Genomic DNA, 22,966 nt, shown 5'->3' with positions numbered 1-22,966 from the left:
CATGACGCTCATTTTGTATGGATCTATTAGTTTATTTAAAAATAAATAAGCTACAATGACTTGAATATACATGTATGATGAGAAAGTTTTTAATTTCTGAAATAAAATTCAGGGTGGAATTTTATGATTTAGATTAAGATTTTAAGATTAGTTCTGGTTGAAAAGATCAGGTTGTATGTACTTCCCCAAAACTTAAAGCTGCAGTCCATAAGTTTTGCCTCTTTGTCGCCATCTCTGTTTGAAAACTGCAATTGCAGTTATTTACAGAATTATCATCTTTACATGGGTTGTGCATCAGCACGGCTCCTCAGTGCGGATGAATCTAATGATTTGATGAGAATGTGTGGCTGTCAGTCATCGCACCGGTGTGGATACTGTACTCCCAAATCACAGATTGGAAGTATGACCAAAATAAGAATTTTCACCAGAAAATGTAATCTGAAAAAGTAACAAATCTGCCACTTTTATTCTGACCAACTGAGAAAAAAAGCTTTACAATAAATCGCCCTGCCAATTGTGATTAATTCTAACTTAGCTCGGATCTACGGAAGAGGATTAGGGCTAAGCAATAATAAAAAAAAATAAAACCATCTCGAGATTAAAGTTGTTCAATTTCGAGAAAAAAGTCGAGATAAAATGTTGAGAATAAATTCATTAAATTACGAGAAAAACTCGTTAAATTTCGAGAAAAGTCGAGATAAAATGTTGAGAATAAAGTCGTTAAATTACGAGAAAAAAGTTGTTAGATTACGAGAAAATTCGTAACGAATTTGTTCTTGTAATTTAATGACTTTTTTCTCATAATTTAATGACTTTATTCTCAACATTTTATCTCGACTTTTTTCTCGAAATTTAACGAGTTTTTTCTCAAAATTGAACAACTTTAATCTCGTAATTTAACGACTTTATTATTGCTTGGCCCTAATCCTCTTCCGTACGGATCACGTCAAACCACGAAAATTATTATTATTGTTATACTTTGTTCTCAAATTGTTAATGTTAACAACATCAGCATTCAGACGTGACATAATGATGCAAAGTTGAATGCCGGCATGCTCGAATTTCCTGTGGAAACCTACCAGTACTCAAATAAGAAAACAACATTAGCTACAAGCTTACCGTTGTGAATCGGGCTAAGGTAAGGAGATAGTTTTGAACTCTGGCTGGTTATGTACTTGGTCAAAAATTGATTTTGGATCATTTTTAACCAAAAAGAAAGGTATGGACTGCAGCTTTAATGATATTTATAAATTAACAATTCATGATGTTTGCGAGAAAAAAAACTTTAAAATAATGATTAATGTGTACACACATACAGTATGTATTTAAGGTGTTTTATGGAGTTTTTTGGTTATACCACATGCCATTTTAAGAATCATTCAATTGAAACTTTTGTCAAAAATGGTAAACCATAACCAACATGAAAAAAGTGCATTTCTAAACACACAACACGTGGTTTAAACTTTTTAAAAGGTTTTTCCTGTTCTTTATCATGGATACTTTTATATGTCATTGGCCCAAAATGCATTTCCTGTATTGTGCTAAATAGTTTACAGGATGTAATATGATCTGTTATAACTAAATTGTTTCAAAATATATCTTATGTCTTAGCTTAAAACATACATTTTCAAATGTAATATGTAAAATTTGAAAATCTCAACGCATGATAAAATGAAAAGGGAAGGTGAATAAATGTTGTCCAGTGAATTATGGTGGGTCCATTCCATATAACTCTTTTATAAATTATGTTTCACACAAGGCCACCTAGTGGACACAAGAAAGAAAAATGCAAGTCAGACAGAAAGCATAGTTTAGTAAACTGGTAAACGCTCTACAATAAGGTTCTGTTTGTTAACATTAGTTAATTAATGATTGTTAACATGAACTAACAATGAAAAGTACTTCTAAAGTATTTATTAATCTTGTTAATTTCAAAATTTACTAATACATAAAATCAAAAGTTAAAGGGTTATTTCACCCAAATATGAAAATTCTGTCATTAATTACTTACCCTCATGTCGTTTCACACCCGTTAGACCTTCGTTCATCTTCAGAACACAAATTAAGATATTTTTGATGATCTGAGAGGTATATGACTCATCCAGAGACAGCAATTTAAAGGGATACTCCACCGTTTTGTCATATTAAACTATGTTATTCCCTTAACTAAGACGAGTTGATACATACCTCTCTCGTCTCTGTCTTGCGGCACAACTTTGTTAGCACTTAGCTTAGCCCAGTTCATTCAATAGGGGCCAAGCAGAGAAGCTACCAAACACCTCCACGTTTTCCCTATTTAAATACAGTTACTCGAGTAGTGTAACTCGACCTAGGACGGTGACACAAAACAAAACGTTGCGCTTTTCTAAGCGTGTAAAATGGATAACTATATTGTATGGCGGAATACCATAGCAAGTGCTCGGGACTCGGGAGCACTTTGACTTGGCGCAGTAATATCTTCACTCGTGAAAAGTCCTCTCACCGGCCCCCGCTCCCTCTCCTGTAAAAGTCACGTTGGTTCTATTGACGGAAATGAGAGGGAGGAGGAGAGGGAGCAGGGGCCGGTGAGAGGACTTTTCACAAGTATCCATTTTACATGCTTAGAAAAGCACAACGTTTTGTTTTGTGTCACCGTCCTAGGTCGAGTTACACTACTCGAGTAACTGTATTTAAATAGGGAAAACGTGGAGGTGTTTGGTAGCTTCTCTGCTTGGCCTCTATTGAATGAACTGGGCTAAGCTAAGTGCTAACAATGTTTCGCCGCAAGACAAGAGCGATTTAGTGCACGCACTGAGACGAGAGAGGTATGTATCAACTCATCTTAGTTAAGGGAATAACATAGTTTAATATGAAAAAACGGTGGAGTATCCCTTTAACAAACATTTTCATGGTCCAGAAAGTACCATGTTCCTTGTTCTACATCAGAACGCCAACTCATTTTTGGCCAGTTCCTGCATTAGCATCACACGAATACGTCGTGCTGATCACGTGATCAGATTTGGCCAATACTGAGCCGGCATTCAGGCGTAAACACAGAAGCCTTCACTGTTCTTACTGCAGCAACTGTGTAAGGATAATGACAGGGAAGAGAAGAGATTGTTGAATGAAGTCTTTATTTTTGGTTTTGCGCACAAAAAATATTCTTGTCTCTTCATAACATTAAGGTTGAACCACTGTAGTCACATCGACTGTTTTAACGATGACTTTAGTACCTTTCTGGACCTTGAAAGTGTTGTTTAAATTTCTAATAATGGAGGAGTCATATACCGCTCAGATTTCATCAAAAATATCTCAATTTGTGTTCTGAATATGAACGACATGAGGGTGAGTAATTAATGACAGAATTTTCACTTTTGGGTGAACTAACCCTTTAATGTTAGTAATTGTAAAGTGTTAAACTTTACTAAAAGTAAAATTACTGGAATACCTACCACAGTTATACAATGTGTTTATTTTGTGAATGTCCAGAAGACTTGGTCCGTCTCGCTGGCCAATGGGAATATAAGGGTCTGGTTTAGGGATGATGGTGGGTCCCCCATCCTCTGAGAAGGCATATCTGTGTGTGCATCAATATTCATGCTACTGTTACTGTTTTTACATTGCTCCATTTAAAAGATCCAAAATTCTTTGGGACTTTTTACACACATACGGACTACATTTTAATGCATTCAGATTATGCACTAATAGTTTAGTTTTAAAGGGTCAGTTCACCCAAAAATGTAAATAATGTCATTTATTTTCTTACCCTCATGCCGTTCCACACCCGTAAGTTAATCTTCGGAACACAAATTAAGATATTTTAGTTGAAATCTGATGGCTCCGTGAAGCCTCCATAGGGCCTCAGAATCCATAAAGGTACTAAAAACATATTTAAATCGGTTTATGTGAGTTCAGTGGTTCAGTATTAATATTATAAAGCGACGAGAATATTTTTGGAGCGCCAAAAAAACAAACAATAACGACTTATTTAGTGATGGCCGATTTCAAAACAATGCTTCAGGAAGATTCGGAGCACAAATGAATCAGTGTATCGAATCAGCTGTTCGGAGCACCAAAGTCACGTGATTTCAGCCGTTGGCGGTTTGACACGCGATCCGAATCATGATTCGACACACTGATTCATTTATGCTCCGAATCTTCCTGAAGCAGTGTTTTGAAATCGGCCATCACTAAATAAGTCGTTATTTTGTTTTGTTTTTTGGCGCTCCAAAAATATTCTCATCGCTTTATAATATTAATATTGAACCACTGTACTCACATGAACTGATTTAAATATGTTTTTAGTACCTTTATTGATCTTGAGAGAGGAAGTGTCATTGCTCCCTATGGAGGCCTCACTGAGCCATCGGATTTCAACTAAAATATCTTAATTTGTGTTCCGAAGATTACGGGTGTGGAATGGCTTGAAGGTAAGTAATAAATGACAGAATTTTCATTTTTGGGTGAACTAACCCTTTAAGCATGCATACTGTACAGTAGATTTCCAATACTCACCTCCCATAGTGCATGACAGAACTGTAGTCATATGCTGTTTTGAGGTTGTTTGTCTCGTACTTCCTAAAGTTGTGTCTTTGGTCTATATGAAAGGAACCGTATACATCACTGTCAGACTGAACACATCGGCTTCAATAATTACACTGCTGGCTTCAATAATTACACTGCTGGTTTCAAAAACTTACTCTCCATGATGTTTTCCCACAGAATGGAAACATAGTGGTCACGATCAGAGCGGGACTGCTCGTGTACAAATCCCAGAGCGTGCATTATCTCATGGGACGCCACTCCTGACCACATACAGCCCGGAGACTGCAAAGACACAGTCTGACTGCCTCCTATCATTCCCAGATATGACCAGCAGCTATGGGGACGACAGTGGATGACAATAATAACAGTAAAAAAAAAAAATACACGAATACTGTTGAAAAGGTTGGGTTTTTAAAAAATGTAAGAGTTAAACAGAATGGGCTTCATTCATGTAATAAAATCATGTCAAGTAGGCTACTTTGCACGCAAAACGGACCTTCCCGAAAACCTTCCTGCGGATTCACAACGATTCATAAACATCAGATTTGATAGTTGCCTGTGTATGTATGAAAATTAGGCACGCGTGCACGCTCATTCACAATCAGCATACTACGCAAATTACTTCTGGCCATATGCCTAACAATAAATATTATAAATTGATGCGTGTCCACCAAAGCGTTTTTAGCCAGCTGAAAAAAAAAATACCTGGTGCTCTTCTGAAAACGGACAGCTGGTGGCGCTCGAGAGCGCAAAAAATACAAACTTTTTCATGAATCCGAAAATGCACGTCAGAACTGCTTTACGTACGATTTACACAAAAATTCGTTGTGCTCGTTTCATGAATGAGGCCCAGTGTAAATAAAATATGACTGTGTATGACTGCAATGGACTCACCCAGATCTAGACTGGATATTGAGGAAGTTTGCTTGATGAGTGCGAGGCACAAACTTCACACATGTTGCGGAGGAAATATCCAACATTCCTGTTTCTATGGTGATTCTGTCCATATCATCTGTTGAGACACAAATCATATAATTTATCGTTTCATATCAAAGACTTTAATTTAACTTTGAATAATAATATTTGTCAAGACCTCTCATGGAGTTTAATATAAAAATCCTACTCACCATATAATGGTGACATGATGTAAGGCACATACACAAAACCATCAACAGATTTGGGCCAGCGGCAAGAATCTCCTAAACATGTAATGGCACTGTGGGATCCTGAAGTCACTATGTCACCCTCCCGTAATGGAAAACCTCTGGACACTGGTGGTGGACGAAGATAACCATATGTTTCATGCTCAATAACATTCCATGTATATGTTTTATATAGCTGTCATGCACATACGTTGATTTACTCTGAGGATCCTGTCCATGGCATTCATCTCCTCTGGGTCCACATATTGCTCTGTTGAGAAGATTAGGAAGATTAGTCAAGTCATTGTAGCAACCGACTGTTCTCTATGAAGGGACCAGTTTACCTTGGTATTCTCTCTTCATCCTCAGCCTTGTCTGATGGACCAAAGAGGAGTTCTGATACAAAAGAAGTACATTTATTCACAGAATATGAATAATATCAACATAACTGCAGTAGTATTCTTACCTGCACAGGAAAAGACCAGGTCTCTAACACCAATCCCACAAAAATACCCACACAGAGCATCTTGGTGGTCACTTTTGAGTGCGTCCTGGTGTTTTGGATGTAATCAGGTTTTGCATGTAAACTAAAGTTAAGGGCCTCGGAGCAAGAATATTTATACTCAGAGTACCACCCATCTTTACTTCAGGTTGCAAATGGAGGGTTAGCGTGACGTAGCGTGTTATTATTTGATATTGGTGTGTTTTCCCTATAATAAAAGGTTTGGAAAGCTTTCATGTTGCTGTCAGTTAGTTCTGACTTGACACTTCAGCATTTTTAACACTGATCACTACAATGGTGATCTGAAGTCTTGCTGATTCTTGTGTTATTCGCCCTGACCAAGCAGAACATGTGCACGGTGTTCAAACTCATCCTTATAATCATTCGAGCTGTATTTACAATATACCAACTAGTGGTGCAAATAAACAACCCTCACCCTTTTCTTAAACTTTTCATTTTTGCATTACTGCGAATAACAGATCGTTTTAATCTCAGCTTGTGTAATTCGTGGTGTTGATGCCTCCATATGTGTTATTTAGCTCTGAGATCATCTGATTCTGAACACTACTTCTAACATTTATTTAACTCGATTGTCAACAGTGTCATTTGGAGATTTTTTTTTTTTAACTGTCATTTGGAGATTTTTTTCCACCTGTAATAATGACTATTTTGCAATGCAATGAAAGCTTAAATGAAATATCAGAGAAAATATTTTTATGGACAAGGTTTATTAATGTAGTGTGTTTATATAAGACATCAAGGTGTCAAAATCAGAATAAGACAGAATATAGAAATAACTGAAACAGCAGGTTACAGGTTAAAAAGGAATATTCTTAATAATCAATTGATAATCATTTATATATATATATATTATACATACACACACACATATATATATATATTTTATATATATATATATATATATACAGCTCAGGGTTCCCGTTGTCCGGTAATTACCGGACATTGGCCGGGAAAAAAATTAAATGTCCGACAAAATTAAATCTCTCCGGTCAAATTGTCAGATTAAAACTGCCTAATCCCGGCCCCTCCCCCCTAACGCAATCTGAATCGACCGTTTGAAAGTTTTTAAACAACATCGCATGTTGCATTTCAAATAAAGCGCACGCCTAACGGCTATAATATAGACCTAAACCACGAACTATTGAGAGACGTTTCAAATATGGCCAGGCCCAGGCAGACTAGCCTTAAAAGTTTTTTTCAGAGGCCAGACGCGAAGGAGGATACTGAATCAGGAACGCCTGAAGCCTCAGATGTCCAGAGCCAGACAGCTCCGCCACCACCGGAGAAAAAGCCGAAGTGAATGGAGTGACAAGTTCCCATGGCTAAAATGTGAGGTAGTTGATGGTAACGAAAAAATGTTCTGTTCGCGCTGCGAAAAGGCAGGACAACGCAACGGATTCACAAGAGGGTCGAATAATTAGAATGTCTGCGCTCATTGAACATAGCTTGAGTAAAAACAATGATATATTCGGATATTTTATGTGGGGAGAAGGGGGGTTGGTTTGTTAAACAATGAAATGTGAAACCATAGTAAAAAACAATTGGTTGATTGACGCCAATCGGACGTTTATGTTTTTTTTCCGTCTATTTGAAAGTTAGGCTAATAAACATGTTGCATATACGGCGTGATTATGTAATTTTTTAAGTTACATAAACTGCTTTCAGTTTTCCTCAACTTGACTAATTAAGAGGCGATATTTGACCGGCATATCATCAAAATGTCCGGAAAACGAAACCTCTGCCGGTCACTTTGACCGGCACCATTTTTTTCTAGCGGAAACTCTGATACAGCTATGGAAAAAATTAAGAGACCACTTAACATTGATTTCTGAACTTGGAGTGGTCTCTTAATTTTTTCCCTAGCTGTATATATATATATATATATATATATATATATATATATATATATATATATATATATATATAAACACACACACACACACACACACACATACATATAATATATATATATATGTGTGTGTGTTTGTGTGCAATCTTCACAATCAGACATTTTACCTTAAACAAAATGTTAAAATGTTAAAAGTAAAGCAAAAGTAAAAGTTAATAATGTCAGACTTTAGCCTTGTGATGGATCATTATCATTTGTTGTTGTAAATTGATTTCATTACACATTACAGTTATACAGTTTATTAATCTTCATTATATCCAAGTCGCTGGGACCAAATTTCTGTCCAATCTTCACATTCCAGTTCCTTTTTGGTACAATAGTAGGTTCACCGTCCTCAGAGAAGGCATACCTGAAATGACCAAGGATACAATTACATAATTGCAGTTTCTTATATTCCTAAGTTATGATTTCAAATGTATGTTGACATACTTTCCAAAGTGCATGATAGAGCTGTAGTCGTAGGGGGTGTCCAAGTTGTTTGTTTTAAACTTTTCAAAATTCCTCAGCCTGTCTATATTTATGAACAGAAGAATAAGTGAGCAATAAAATGGCATATTGACTTTTAAGTATAGTAATATGGGAATATACAAATGCTGCTTTACCTTTCCATATATTAGACCACATGATGGTGACATACTTGTCCCGGTCAGCTCGAGATTGCTCATGCACAAAGCCCAGGGCGTGCATTAACTCATGGACGGTGACCCCTGACCCGGTGCATTCGGGTGTCTGTAGAGAAATGGTTTGTCTACCACCACGTGCCCCCAGATATGACCAGCACCTACAGTATTGATAATCCAAAATTATGAGAATCACTCAGAATAATCATGCAGTATCTAATAAAAACTGAAAATATATACCCTGTTTTGGGCTGAATGTCCAGGTAGTCCCTCTGATGAGTTCTGGGCACGAAGCGCACACAGGTGTCCTGTTCAATGAGTTCCATGCCTTTTTTAATGTTCTTTACCTCTTCTTCGCCTGTGCAGAGGAACAATCGAAACCAAATTAACCAGATTTACTTAGTTAGTGACTACTGTGGCTCTCTATATGAAAATGAAAAAGCCTGCTTACTGTACACATGAGAGATTGAGTATGCAATGTACACATTTCCATTCACAGATTTGGTCCACAGGCAGCTCCTGGCAAAACAGTTCTTCTGACTCCTACCGGATACGGCTATATCTCCTTCTCTAAGGTTGGTGCCATCCACGGAAAAGACGCCTACAGCAGAAGAATAAAGATTCTTTATTGGCGTCTATTGATCTAACATCCATGGAACTTTTCCATTGCACATATTCATCTGTATAGTGGAAAAAAGGCTCTTTAGTCCTTCTGTAAAATGGTTCTTCTATGGAATCACTGTGAAGAGATATTATTATAAAGTAAAAACATTCACATCTTCATAGATTTGCAAAAGCTTTACCTTGATAGTCATTTACATCTATGATCTTGTCCATTGCAGTTTGAGTGTTTTCTTCAATATCATCTGGGAAAGAGATCAAATGTAATGTAACTTCAAATGTATTCGTTTTTAATGAATAATGATGATTAATATAATACAATTTACCAGCATAGCTTCTCCTTTGTCTTCTTGCTCCAAAATTCGAGAGAGAGGAAATCTGAAGAATAAATGCAAAATATATGGATTTGATTAATAAAAACAACACATGCACCGACTCATAGTTACCTGAGCAGGCAGGGATAAACATGGTCCTGCTAAGAAGAAGAAGAGGATGATAACCAGTGTGTACTCCATGAGTGCACTGAGGTTTGCTGTCTAGGTTCATGCTGCCTGCCATTTAAGTACTCTTCACCAGCTTCCTGTTACATAATGTGTACTCTCAGCGGCCAGCCAAATGTTTGTTTTTCTTCTTTACGCTGTTTTTAATCGTCACATGCTGTTACACATACTTAACTACCATTTTCATTTTATAATTTAGGTGTTTTTATTTATTATACCATCACATAAAACGTTTCCGCCCGAACAGGGACTTGAACCCTGGACCCTCAGATTAAAAGTCTGATGCTCTACCGACTGAGCTATCCGGGCTACGAGAGCTTTATTTCAGAGCAACACTTTCCACATTCTTAGAATTAAGTACACTTAATTTATATATTCATTGTTAACGATTCAATTATTGTTCATGCTTTGTTTTCCGCGTTGCTGTCATTCTGATAATCCATTCATTTACCAGTCTCATAAAAATATCACGCTTTTTTTTTTTTTTTAATTGAACAGAAAACATAGAATCCAAAATAAACTCCAGCTACATGGAGTCATTTGCGTGTATATTGTATTTCACAGCCGCTTTGAACTAACGTTACACTGATCATCCAATCATACCTTACCAGTTTAATTGCAGTTCTTGCGATGTAAAGGGATATAGGTGTGGTTCAAAACCCATTAATATCGGTATGTGTGCGAGAAAACGGTTTTCTTTGCTGTAATGGAGAGCCCAAAAAGTTCTTTAAACAACACCTTTCAGGACAATACAGAAATACAGGTGAGATTCGCGGCCACGTGCGTTTATCCACAGCTGCTACACACTTCACATGCGTTTGTGTTACTCTCTTTTTGTTTTTTCGCTGTCAGGGTTTGTTAAAACAAATAGAGGATGCCAAGACTGAACTACAGCTTACTAAAGACGAGGTGGAGCAAGTAAACAAAGATGTTAACAAATGGTAATTAATACTTAACCATCATTATCTGTCTCAAATGAAGACTCCGCATATATGAGTTATTTATGACCTAAACATAGTAGTAGGAAAATCATAGGATGCCATCATTTTATTGTTTAATACAGTATAGAACAACTTGGTCTTTAAAAGTTAATAATATATTATAATTTATGAAGTAATTATTTACATGTATCAGGGTTTGAGGCGCCTTTTCTATTGCAGACATAAAGCCACTCCTATTAATATTACTTTAGCAGAGAGGAGATGGACCGAAGGATGATGATGATGGTGCAGATGGACGAAGGCCTCTGGAATTCACTGCTTGAACTGGACGCTCTCATGCAGGAGAAGAAAAGTCTCGCCGGTCAGTTAGAAGAACTCACTTTGTCTAGGTATGACCATCTAGAAACATTAATCTACCAGCCGCCTCTGTATTTCTCTTGTTCAGTTTGATCCTTCCAAAAGAATATGTTGTGGATTAGTTTTTGATCTTATAAGAATCTGGTTAAAGACCTTGTCCATAGATGCATTTGATTCTTCAAAGCCATTATGTTACAGCACCGTGGAGTCGAAACAAGCTCTTCTGAGAAGTTTGCAGGAGGAGGAAAGCAGTCTGCTGGAGCAGGAGTGTAATCTGAAGCTCAAACATGAGCAGCTGAGGAAAGCACTGGCGGAAGCTTCTTCAAACATGAAGGAAGGTACAGCTTGTTGTAATCTCTAGCCAGAGTTCTGGAGTTTGCAGGTACTGAACTGGCAGAATAATATGTTGTTGATATTTAACTTTTTGAATAAACTTTTTGAGGTTCTCCCTTTGGGCAGAAGACTGCGGTCTATAAAGACAACCTCACGCCACAAAAACAGTTGCTACTGGCCTTAATAATACTGCTTACACACATTCATTAGGCTGCAAGCTGCAAGCTTACTTAAATTGTATATTCTTATCCTATGTATATTTTATTATTATTTATGTATTATTTAAATTGTCAATATTCTTTTTATTTCTTAATTCTTTTTAAAGCACCTGCATGCCAAAGCAAATTCCTTGTACATGTTGTTGTACTTTGCAATAAAAGTGGATTCTGATTCTGATTAACTGATCTCAATTTCCAGTTTCACAGGGTGAAAATCTAGTTAAACCAGACACATCCAGCCAGAGTAAGTCTACTGAAAAGCCAGTGAAAAAAAGAAGAGAACGAAAGTGAACACATCAAAAAAGCAACAGTTATTTATATATATATATATATATATATATATATATATATATATATATATATATATATATATATATATAACTAAAATTACGCTGCAATAAACATGTAAAACTATAGTGACTTTTTCCATCATGTATTTTGTTATTTCTAACTTTAATTTCTAAGAGAAAAAAAAAGGTAATTGGAGATCATTGCTGAAAAGAAGTGTAATGATTCGTGATTCAGAAGATTGTCCTATGGCAATGATCAATTCAAACAGATGTGTTGAAGTTTTCAAATTTAGCCTGGAGACAGCTTTAGGAAGACTGTTCAAAGAAAAAATAAAGTCTGAAACAGAAGTTGAGATAGTCTTTTCTTTTCTATTGTGATGTATATCTGAGTATAACTGCTTCTCGAACTAGAAAATATGTAGGGTGGGTTAGATTTTGTCCATCAGGAATTGATTGGATGGTTGTGGTTTGATAGAAGAGATACAAGAGGGAGGGGATGTTATTTTGATTAAAGATTATGTGGGCACAAAAATAATAATAATAATAATGTGCATGATAAATCATTTATTATAAATACTGCAGTATTGAATAAAACATAAAAATGGTCCATTTATCTGTCATCATTTGCTCATGCACATGTTGATCCAAACTGGTATGACAAGAAGACTGTGGAACTTTTATTTATGTAAAACTTTGGGACAGTATTTTTCTTTGTCCGATGAACCATATGCAAATACATATGAAAAATGAATCGAGCATGATACACTAAAAAAATAAGTAAAAATTAATATTTTACAGATAGTATTCAATTATTTATTTTGGAAAATAATTCACATTATTTTTCTTTGTTATTTAACAGTTATTTACATGAAAATATATTGCTACCTTAATATTTTAAGAAAACTGATACAATCTCAAGGATATGAGCATTTTTGGTGGTCCTTGGCATCAAGCATCTTGAAATCAGTTGAACCATTTTAATGCACTGAGTTGAACTTCTTTAGTGGAAGTTCACGCTCTAGTTTCATGACACTCTTCGGCCACCGTAGAGCACAAACACGTGTGTAATGTAAAATGATTCATGTCAGCTTATTCGGACTGAATATATAAAGTCACGTCGTAAGGGATTTATGTTTTTGCCAAAAAGGTAAATATACATTCACTTTGCTCCCATTTATAGTTAATTTAGCTGAATTTTAGAGACAGCAGCGCAGTCTTATCTTTCGCCTGCTGCAAGTGCTGAATCAGGCTTTACAGCTGTCAAATTGAGAGAAAACATGGACATTGCTTTGGTTTTATCAGCAGTCCCGATTCTTCGGATGTTTAGTGTAATGATGACTAAAGGTCACTCACAATATTTGTTCTGTCATTCCCAAAACTCACTCTCTCTTGCTGTCAGGACGTGCCACCTTTCTTCCTATTTTATTCGTGTGTTTAGGTGATGGTGGTTTGTTTTGTCGAGTGAATCATGGCATCCCCGGAGCTGCGGAGTGTGTTTTCGCTGTGTGCTGATCAGACACTGACCGCAGGTTTGAGAGAGGTGTCTGGACTGTTGGCTGATCCCGAGCCTCCCCAGCCATCTGCTACAGCGTCCAGTGAGGGTAAGAGAGTCAGACTGCTCTAATGAGGTCACATAGGCTGCTGATCATGTTTATATATAAACTATACACTTCACAACACTCACAGATGTTGGAGCAAGGAAAACTGTATGTGCCGGAGAGGTGTCAGACAGGATGTTTTGCTTGGCCTGTCAGTGTCGTTTTGAGAGTCGTGAGGAGCAGGTAAACAAACACACACATACATAGACTGTAAGGTCATTAATTACTCCTTCATGTCGTTCCACACCCATAAGACGTTTGTTCATCTTCGGAATACAAATTAAGATATTTTTGATGAAATCCAATGGCTCTGTGAGGCCTCCATCGCCAGCAATAACACTCCCTTTTTCAATGTCCAGAAAGCTACTAAAAACATATTTAAAACAGTTCATGTGACTGCAGTGGTTCAACTTCAATATTGTTAAAGGGATAGTTCACCCAAAAATGAAAATTTGATATTTATCTGCTTACCCCCAGTGCATCCAAGATGTAAGTAACTTTTTTTATCTTCAGTCGAACGCAAATTATGATTTTTAACTGCAACCGCTGCCATCTGTCAGTCAAATAATAGCAGTAGATGGGAACTTCAACTATAACAGTAAATAAAACTTCCATAGAGAAATCCAAATTAAACCCTGCAGCTCGTGACGGCACATTGATGTCCTAAGACACGAAACTAGCTCTACCTGACTCACTAGCCGGAAGCTGAAGGAAGTTGGACATAGTGGTGTATTAGAGGTAAAAAATTATATAAATACTGTTCGGTTTCTCACACAAACCGATCGTTTTGTGTCTTAGGACATTAATGTGTCGTCACGAGCCGCAGGGTTTAATTTGGATTTCTCTATGGAAGTTTTATTTACTGTTATAGTTGAAGTTCCCATCTACTGCTATTATTTGACTGACAGATGGCAGCGGTTGCAGTTAAAAATCATAATTTGCGTTCGACTGAAGAAAAAAAGTCACCTACATCTTGGATGCCCTGGGGGTAAGCAGATAAACATCAAATTTTCATTTTTGGGTGAACTATCCCTTTAAGCGATGAGAATACGTTTTGTGCACCAAAATAACAAAATAGTGACTTTATTCAGCAATATGTAGTGATGGCCGATTTCAAAACACTGCTTCATGAAGCTTCGAAGCTTTACGAATCTTTTTTTTTCGAATCAGAGGTTCAGAGCGTGAATCAAACTGCCAAAGTCACGTGAACATATTGAATTTTCAAAACACTTATGATGTAACGAAGCCTCGTTTACTGAAATCATGTGATTTTGGAGCTCTGAACCACTGATTTGAAACAAAAGATTTGTAAAGCTTCGAAGCTTCATGAAGCAGTGTTTTGAAATCACCCATCACTACATATTGTGGAATAAAGTCATTCTTTTGGCTCACAAAAAATATTCTCGGCGCTTTAATATTAAAGTTGAACCACTGTAGTCACATGAACTGATTTAAATATGTTTTTAGTAGTTTTCTGGACATCTGAAAAAGGGAGTGTTATTGCTGGTGATGCAGGCCTCACTGAGCCAATGGATTTTATCAAAAATATCTTAATTTGTGTTCCGAAGATGAATGGAGGTCTTATTGGTGTGAAATGATGTGACGGTGAGGAATTTATGACAGAATTTTCATTTTTGGGTGAAATATCCCTTTAAAGTAATCCAAACTACTACTTTGCTATATTCCAAGTCTTTTAAAGGCATATGATAGCTTTGTGTGAGGGATAGAAAGACATTTAATATGTATGTTAATGCAGCCCCAATCTTTGATCAGATGGAGCATTACAAACTTGACTGGCACCGCTTCAACCTGAGACAGAGGCTGGAAGGAAAATCAGCGGTCACAGTTGAGGAGTTTGAGAAGAAGTCTGGGACAGGTAGCTTCATGAGTGCTCATATGACCTCAATTCTTTTGTCATCAAGGTGTATAAGTGTAATCTTCCCGTTTCCCCGTTCACCAACAGGCGATATTTCAAGCATTTCGGGATCAGACTCAGACAGTGAGGATGAGGATCTTGGAGATGAAGTAGCCCCTGAGGAGAAAGACAGTGCTCAGGACACAAATCAGTCTCCATGTCGACTTTCCACCAAAATAGTCTTTCAAAACATGCAGGGACAGTACCTGTCACTGTATCGCTGTATTCTGCAAAGCAAGAGAGTGAGTAAATGTAGTCGTCATTTTTCAGATTTGTTAGTCCATGCCAGATCTTTTGTTAAGAAGAATCTCCAGTCAATGATAGGGTGAATTTCTTTCTTTTTCTGGGCATTTTTGTCTTTATGATTTATAGCTGTTGAGTACAGGAAGTGATAAGAGAAACCCTCAAACCAATAGGGTCATTCTGTGTCAAATCAACTAAATTTCAGAAACTTCCTGGCTACAATTTTTTATTTTGTTAATATTCTGAAGAAAGACACATAAATGAAGAAAGAAACATAAATAGTGATGAAAGCCAAAATATTGAATGCCATGCATGGATTAATAATTTTGAGGAGGGTCAAAATGAACAATTTTCACCTGAGATTTTGAGCAAAATTACAGGCTTTAGAAAGATGGCACCAGGTTGCAGCACTATTCTTTCTGTCTCATCTAATTCTGTTATCATATTCATACTCAGGATAATGAAGAAGACTTGGTTTCCTCTTTACTGAAAATATCAAACAACACTATTTGGGTCATTCTGATGACTGGTGGTGGACACTTTGCTGGAGCGGTTTTTAAGGGGTCAGTCAAAGTTCTAAAGTTCTTCTATGGGCACAAATATTTCAGAGTTTATTAATCCCAAATTGATTTGTGTAATGTATAGAAAAGAGATTCTGCAGCACAAGACGTTCCATCGGTACACAGTGAGAGCGAAGCGAGGGACTGCGCAGGGACTGAGGGACTCTCAGAACCGCAGTCACGTGCCTAAATCTGCAGGGGCGGCCCTCAGGCGTTACAATGAGGCAGCGCTGCACAAGGTATGAATCACGGAGTTCATTAATATAAATGTCCATTTTGATTCTACACCTTTTGTTACATATACAAGCTTGAATAACACTGACTGGTATAAAATGAATGAGTCTGGAATTGTTATAGAGTGCAACAGTCAGGTTCCAGAAGTAAAAACTCACAGGGAAATTGATTCTTAAAGGTGCCATCGAACGTTTTTTTACAAGATGTAATATAAGTCTAAGGTGTCCCCTGAATGTGTCTGTGAAGTTTCAGCTCAAAATACCCCATAGATTTAAAAAAAATAATAATTTTTAATATAATAATTTAATATAATAATTTTTTTAACTGCCTATTTTGGGGCATAATTAGAAATGCGCCTTTTCAGGCTGCGGCCCCTTTAAATGCTTGTGCTCTCCGCCCCCTCCTGAGCTCTCGACTCTATCATTGCATAAACAAAGTTCACACAGCTAATATAACCCTCAAAATGGATCTTTACAAAGTGTTCGTCATGCAGCATGTCTTAATTGCGTAAGTATGGTATTTATTTGGATGTTGACATGTGATTCTGAATGAGTTTGATAGTGCTCCGTGGCTAAAGCTAACATTACACACTGTTGGAGAGATTTATAAAGAATGAAGTTGTGTTTATGAATTATACAGACTGCAAGTGTTTAAAAATGAAAATAGTGACAGCTCTTGTCTCTGTGAATACAGTAAGAAACAATGGTAACTTTAACCACATTTAACAGTACATTAGCAACATGCTAACGAAACATTTAGAAAGACAATTTACAAATATCACTAAAAATATCATGATATCATGGGCCATGTCAGTTATTATCTCTCCATCTGCCATTTTTCGCTGTTGTCCTTGCTTGCTTACCTAGTCTGATGATTCAGCTGTGCACATCCAGACGTTAATACTGGCTGCCCTTGTGTAATGCTTGAACATGAGCTGGCATATGCAAATATTGGGGCATACATATTAATGATCCCGACTGTTACGTAACAGTCGGTGTTATGTTGAGATTCGCCTGTTCTTCTGAGGTCTTTTAAACAAATGAGATTTATATAAGAAGGAGGAAACAATGGAGTTTGAGACTCACTGTATGTCATTTCCATTTACTGAACTCTTGTTATTCAACAATGCCGAGGTAAATTAAATTTTCAATTCGATGGCACCTTTAACAATAACTTAACTGTTTAACAATAACTCAACTGTTAGCTACAACATTGTTAATCGATGGTATTTGCTTCTGTTGAAGCTGTCAGCCTGCATTATTTCAACTTATTTTTAAAATAATTGTTTAACAGCAGAAATTGTGGTGAAAACTACATTAACCATGATGCTATACAGAAAAAAATTCCACCAATCAGAGAATCACCGCAATCAAAACCTGACAAAAGATCTCTTTAGCTCCACCCACAACCATGAAGTACTTCAAATGACGTAATCGAGTCGGTCACCTTATGCTTTCAAAATACATAAATATGTACACATTTTGCAATAAACTAAAAATATATTGTTTTTATATACATTTAATAGATTTTTTTCAAATTAGTAGTTTTATATTTCTCCATAGTTTTTTATTTGATTATGCTGTTCACAATGCTTTATGGATTGTAGTTCTTTCCCTCACTAAAGCCGTCATGTACACAGTCTTGTACATTTATGATTTTTAAACTCTTTTTTTTTACTTCAATTAAAAGTTTGTAATGTTATTATTTACCTCATAGCAGGTTGGTTTGGTTAATGTCGTTAAAGTCTTTAACAAAGACTTTTATTTTAAATCCCTATGAAAAAAATAAATGAAAAAAATACTTTCAGAACCAGCACAGCTAAAGAAGGTGGACACTGTTGCACTCTATTGATGTATATGCTCCTATTTTAACCAGGATATTCATGATCTTCTGGAAAGCTGGTCTGAGTATTTAAAGGAGACAAGTGCCATCTTCCTACGAGCACCAAGCTACAACAAGACCATGTTTTTTGGAGGTCGTAATGCACCATTGGACAAAAAAGATCGGAGAGTCCGTGTACTTCCTTTTGCCACACGTAGAGCAACATTTAGTGAAGTTCAGCGAGTCTTTGAACTGCTCTCAACTCTACATGTTTATCGTACGTTGAGATTTACCACTATTTAATAGATTTTCTATACAGTCTTTTAATGTCTGTCCTTTAAAATGAATGCCTGTTAAATTTCAGAAAAAGACACAGAAATCTCCAGCATTCTCAGCCCATCAAAGAGAGTGTTGAAGAAGAAAACTCCTAAACCTGTTAGTGGTCCAATCCCAAACACTAATGGTGCGTTTGAACACTGAATGTGTCTTAAATGCTGTATTTAAAAAAAAAAAAAAGTACTTAAGGACTCTTTTGTGGACAGTGCCTGCAGAGGGAGAAGAGGGTGAAGTAGAAAGTTCAGGGAACGAAGACTCAGGAACACTAGAGATGGTGGAGGTGACACTGGGAACTCTTGACCTCAGAGAATTTGAGGTACAGCTTAATAAAAAGAAAAGGAGGAAACGGAAAGAGAAAAGGGAAGGTAAAGACCTTTGCAGGACAAAAATAAAATATTTTTTTCTTTAGTAAAGATTGTAATGTTAATTATGTACATCAGTTTTGTTTTTTTTCTTTTGTCCTTAGACTCGAGCAACAGAGATACAACTGAAGAAAAGGCAGATGATGAAACTGTGGAAGAAGGTGAACTGGAAGGTGAAGGCAACTGTAAAGAAACTCCGAGGAAGTCAAAGAGCAGGAGGAAACCCAAAGGCAAAAAACATCAGCCCGAAGAAGGTAAGACACTGATATTGGAGCCAAAAGTCAACCCATAGTTGCCTCAAGCCTTTGTGCCACAGAAACAAGGGCCATTTAATCCTGAGTGTCAGCTTTCTATTCATCAAAGATTCCTGAAAAAAAAAAAGTATCAAGGTTTCCTTAAAAATATTAAGCAGCACAACTGTTTTCAACATTGATAACAATAAAAATATATTAAAGGTGCCCTAGAACTTTTTTTTAAAAGATGTAATATAAGTCTAAGGTGTCCCCTGAATGTGTCTGTGAAGTTTCAGCTCAAAATACCCCATAGATTTTTTTATTCATTTTTTTAACTGCCTATTTTGGGGCATCATTAACTATGCATTAACTCTCCCCCGGAGCTTGCACTTGCCTTGAACAGCATAAACACAGTTCACACAGCTAATATAACCCTCAAAATGGATCTTTACAAGATGTTCATCATGCATGCTGCATGCATACATTGGATCATGTGAGTATAGTATTTATTTGGATGTTTACATGTGATTCTGAATGAGTTTGAGGCTATGCTGCGTGGCTAAAGCTAACGTTACACACTGTTGGAGAGATTTATAAAGAATGAAGTTGTGTTTATGAATTATACAGACTGCAAGTGTTTAATAATGAAAATGACGGCTCGTCTCCATGAATACAGTAAGAAACGATGGTAACTTTAACCACATTTAACAGTACATTAGCAACATGCTAACGAAACATTTAGAAAGACAATTTACAAATATCACTAAAAATATCATGTTATCATGAATCATGTCAGTTATTATCGCTCCATCTGACATTTTTCGCTGTTGTCCTTGCTTGCTTACCTAGTCTGTTGATTCATTTGTGCACAGATCCAGACGTTAATACTGGCTGCCCTTGTCTAATGCCTTTCATAATGCCTCGATCATGAGCTGATATATGCAAATATTGGGGTGTACATATTAATGATCCTGACTGTTACTTAACAGTCTGTGTTATGTTGAGATTCGCCTGTTCTTCGGAGGTCTTTTAAACAAATGACATTTACATAAGAAGGAGGAAACAATGGAGTTTGAGACTCACTGTATGTCATTTCAATGTACTGAACTCTTGTTATTTGACTATGCCAAGATAAATTCAATATTTAATTCTAGGGCACCTTTAAATTGTAATTATATTTACATTTATGTTATATAGTTAAAATATTAATGTTTTTTATTTTTTCAAAAACATTTAAAAACTCTTATTGACCGAAATATTTTGAACGATAATGTGAAACTAGATTTTGGTGTAATAACTTCACTGGCATTATAATATAAAATGACCCCTTTAGGTTTAGAATTGCCTGCATCACAGTTTTCCTCCTGTCATTTCAGATGAAATGGATGAGTCTTGGGAATACAGTTTGAGGGACGCTCTCTACACTGCCTGTAAAACGGGGGACATCCAATCATTACGCTCCCTCCTGCAACTACCAGCAGACCAGGAAGAGGAAAAGGATGGAGCGGACAGGAAAACTGAAGAGAATCCTACCTCAAGGGTCTCATGTCTTCTCAACAAGCCCATAGACTCAGCAGGCTTTACTTTACTACACGTGGCATCTGCAGCCGGACAGAAATCAGTCATCAGACTGTTAATGGATGCAGGGAGTGATCCGGCTAACAAGTACGCACATTCAGGATCACTATAATAACCGATTAGCAGCAATAAAAATGGTCTGCATGAATAAGTTTTCAAGTGGCCAGATTGGTCATTCAGTTCTAAATAGAAGCTCATTTCTTTTTCAGGGATAAGAAAGGACAGACTCCATATGTTGTTGCTCCTGAAAAAGATACTCGAAACACATTCAGAAAATACATGGCCGAACACCCTCACAAGTATGACTACACTAAAGCACAGGTAGACATATTTATATTGTTTACTTACAAATGTTAACAAAACCTTCAAAAAAATGAATAAATAAATCTTTTGTATTCATTTAAGGCACAAGGCCACTAATGAAAATTGTTTTTCAATTTAAACTAATTTAATACAAATTAAAAACATTTAAATGGAACATCTAAATGTTTTATTTATATTTATATATATATATATATATATATATATATATATATATATATATATATATATATATATATATATATATATTATAATATGTATAATATATAATATATACAATTGAAGATACAAATGTTTAATTATAACATTTTTTTTTTTTTCAAACTAGTGGTCTCTTCTTTGTTTTGTGTGTCTTTTTTCAGGTTTAAATACGATTTTGAATCTCAGATGTTTTGAACACCATTGTATATACAGATGCTTTGTCTTTGCATCCCAAAGTAACAAATCCGGACCATCAGTCACTGCTGTATATTCTTTGCTTTAATGTGTTTAAGGTTCCTGGACCACTGACTGAAGAAATTGAGTCCAAAAAGGCAGAGAAGAAGAAAGCCCAAAAAGCAGCACGGAAACAGAGAGAGAAAGAGCAAAAAGAAGAGAAACTTAAGAAAGAGCAAGAGGAGGAGGAAAAGAGGAGGTTCACAGCTCTTAGTGACAGAGAGAAGGTGACAGCTTTCTTTCTTCCTCTTGCTGTAGCTCTGTTATGTGGGTGATCTTTTGTCATTGGCTGATTATGTCATATTTCTGATGTCACACAGCGAGCTCTTGCTGCAGAGAGGAGATTGGCTGAACATATGGCCACAACTGGAGTAACACTCCCCACCATTAGGTATTATCTTCTTACCATATGGAGAAATAACTGTGTCCTTTATGCAAGTCATGTTTAAAGGAAAGGTTTACCCTAAAATGTAAGTTTTGTTATCATTAATCTTTTGATAGGAGATGCTTTCAGTGCGGAGAGTCGCTGCTGGGAAAGATTCCTTTTGAATATCTGGACTACTCTTTCTGTACACCTCGATGTGTCCAAGCCCACCGCAAAGCCAATGCTGCTGCCCGGCCCTGACTTCTCACATCCTATCACAACGCCTCAGAAGAAGGGAAGGAGTAGTGCCATATTGTGGCCATATTTCATCTCACATTTTATGGGAGTTAAATGATTTTACAGTACAGGTATCATAGAACTCCTAGTTGTCTTTGAAAATCACCAGAATATGACAGAAGGATTACCTTAAAATGAATGAGAATGATCAATAAATCATAAATGGGCAAAATATTTAAGTAAACTGTGTCAGCGTGTCTAGTTTCTGTAATTTAACATTAACTCTAATATTGTTTTATATTTTTGACTCACTCAGGACAAGACCGACCACTGTGAATCAAAAAAGTTCATCTTCATTTATACTTGAAATGAGATATCAGTTCATTAAAAAATCATAGTTCATTCAGAACTCTAAAGTCAAATTATTGTGTGTTTTGTTTGAAAAATGCAAAAATACTGGGAAATCACAAAAGGATATGTTGTTAAGTTTATATGTCCACCAGCTGCAGCAATTTTAGAGTTTACAAATACATTTTTTTGCTTGAATCCAATTTTGAAATAATTTTGGTGTATTATCGTTTCCAAACCAGTGATACAAAAGGTATGATTAACACCACAGAATGCTACAATCATTTAAGATGGGGACATCGCTGTTTTTATTTATTTATTGTTAATTTATTTGTGGCTAGAATGCTTTTCTTATTAAAAATATTTTACATCATGCCTGCCACACAAAAATGCTGAATATAGT

At 36.3% G+C, this 22,966-nt stretch overlaps 4 protein-coding genes and 1 non-coding gene across 9 annotated transcripts; 2 read left to right on the top strand and 3 right to left on the bottom strand.

Moving 5' to 3' along the window:
- Positions 1-1,625: 1,625 nt before the first annotated feature.
- On the bottom strand, positions 1,626-6,192 carry hce2l1 (high choriolytic enzyme 2-like 1). The gene is made up of 9 exons (XM_067408770.1): positions 6,133-6,192; positions 6,011-6,062; positions 5,874-5,937; positions 5,652-5,788; positions 5,419-5,536; positions 4,680-4,858; positions 4,495-4,576; positions 3,432-3,556; positions 1,626-1,764 (listed from the first exon to the last, which is right to left on the bottom strand). Exons 1-9 carry the CDS (start codon positions 6,190-6,192, stop codon positions 1,751-1,753), a joined length of 831 nt encoding a protein of 276 aa, XP_067264871.1. The 3' UTR covers positions 1,626-1,750.
- Positions 6,193-8,264: 2,072 nt separating this feature from the next.
- On the bottom strand, positions 8,265-13,481 carry hce2l2 (high choriolytic enzyme 2-like 2). 4 transcript variants are annotated; one of them, XM_067408767.1, is made up of 8 exons: positions 13,362-13,481; positions 9,666-9,717; positions 9,522-9,584; positions 9,170-9,319; positions 8,959-9,076; positions 8,701-8,879; positions 8,528-8,609; positions 8,265-8,447 (listed from the first exon to the last, which is right to left on the bottom strand). In XM_067408767.1, the coding sequence occupies exons 3-8, from the start codon at positions 9,553-9,555 to the stop codon at positions 8,315-8,317; spliced, it is 696 nt and encodes a 231-aa protein (XP_067264868.1). In that variant the 5' UTR covers positions 9,556-9,584; positions 9,666-9,717; positions 13,362-13,481; the 3' UTR covers positions 8,265-8,314. The 4 variants fall into 4 exon arrangements, with proteins under 4 accessions (XP_067264868.1, XP_067264869.1, XP_067264870.1 ...); XM_067408768.1 differs by having other exon boundaries at positions 13,332-13,459; XM_067408769.1 differs by lacking the exon at positions 13,362-13,481 and adding an exon at positions 10,448-10,771.
- Positions 10,076-10,148, bottom strand: trnak-uuu (transfer RNA lysine (anticodon UUU)). Its single transcript has one exon. It is a non-coding gene; the product is annotated as a tRNA-Lys (tRNA).
- si:ch211-167j6.3 (BICD family-like cargo adapter 1) lies at positions 10,449-11,979 on the top strand. Its single transcript, XM_067410284.1, has 5 exons — positions 10,449-10,602; positions 10,692-10,780; positions 11,032-11,169; positions 11,336-11,475; positions 11,888-11,979. The coding sequence occupies exons 1-5, from the start codon at positions 10,546-10,548 to the stop codon at positions 11,977-11,979; spliced, it is 516 nt and encodes a 171-aa protein (XP_067266385.1). The 5' UTR covers positions 10,449-10,545.
- ankzf1 (ankyrin repeat and zinc finger peptidyl tRNA hydrolase 1) lies at positions 12,979-22,905 on the top strand. 2 transcript variants are annotated; one of them, XM_067408763.1, is made up of 16 exons: positions 12,979-13,125; positions 13,417-13,579; positions 13,665-13,759; positions 15,350-15,452; positions 15,540-15,733; positions 16,191-16,297; positions 16,380-16,533; positions 18,404-18,626; positions 18,714-18,812; positions 18,892-19,050; positions 19,152-19,301; positions 20,657-20,945; positions 21,068-21,179; positions 21,674-21,841; positions 21,935-22,005; positions 22,116-22,905. In XM_067408763.1, the coding sequence occupies exons 2-16, from the start codon at positions 13,447-13,449 to the stop codon at positions 22,237-22,239; spliced, it is 2,181 nt and encodes a 726-aa protein (XP_067264864.1). In that variant the 5' UTR covers positions 12,979-13,125; positions 13,417-13,446; the 3' UTR covers positions 22,240-22,905. The 2 variants fall into 2 exon arrangements, with proteins under 2 accessions (XP_067264864.1, XP_067264865.1); XM_067408764.1 differs by lacking the exon at positions 12,979-13,125 and adding an exon at positions 13,133-13,322.
- The last annotated feature ends 61 nt before the right edge of the window (positions 22,906-22,966 follow it).

The sequence above is a fragment of the Chanodichthys erythropterus genome, chromosome 14 (assembly GCF_024489055.1).
Source record: "Chanodichthys erythropterus isolate Z2021 chromosome 14, ASM2448905v1, whole genome shotgun sequence".
Lineage (NCBI taxonomy): Eukaryota > Metazoa > Chordata > Actinopteri > Cypriniformes > Xenocyprididae > Chanodichthys > Chanodichthys erythropterus.
Note: the sequence above shows the minus strand (reverse complement) of the source record. Positions and strands in the feature narration are given on the sequence as shown.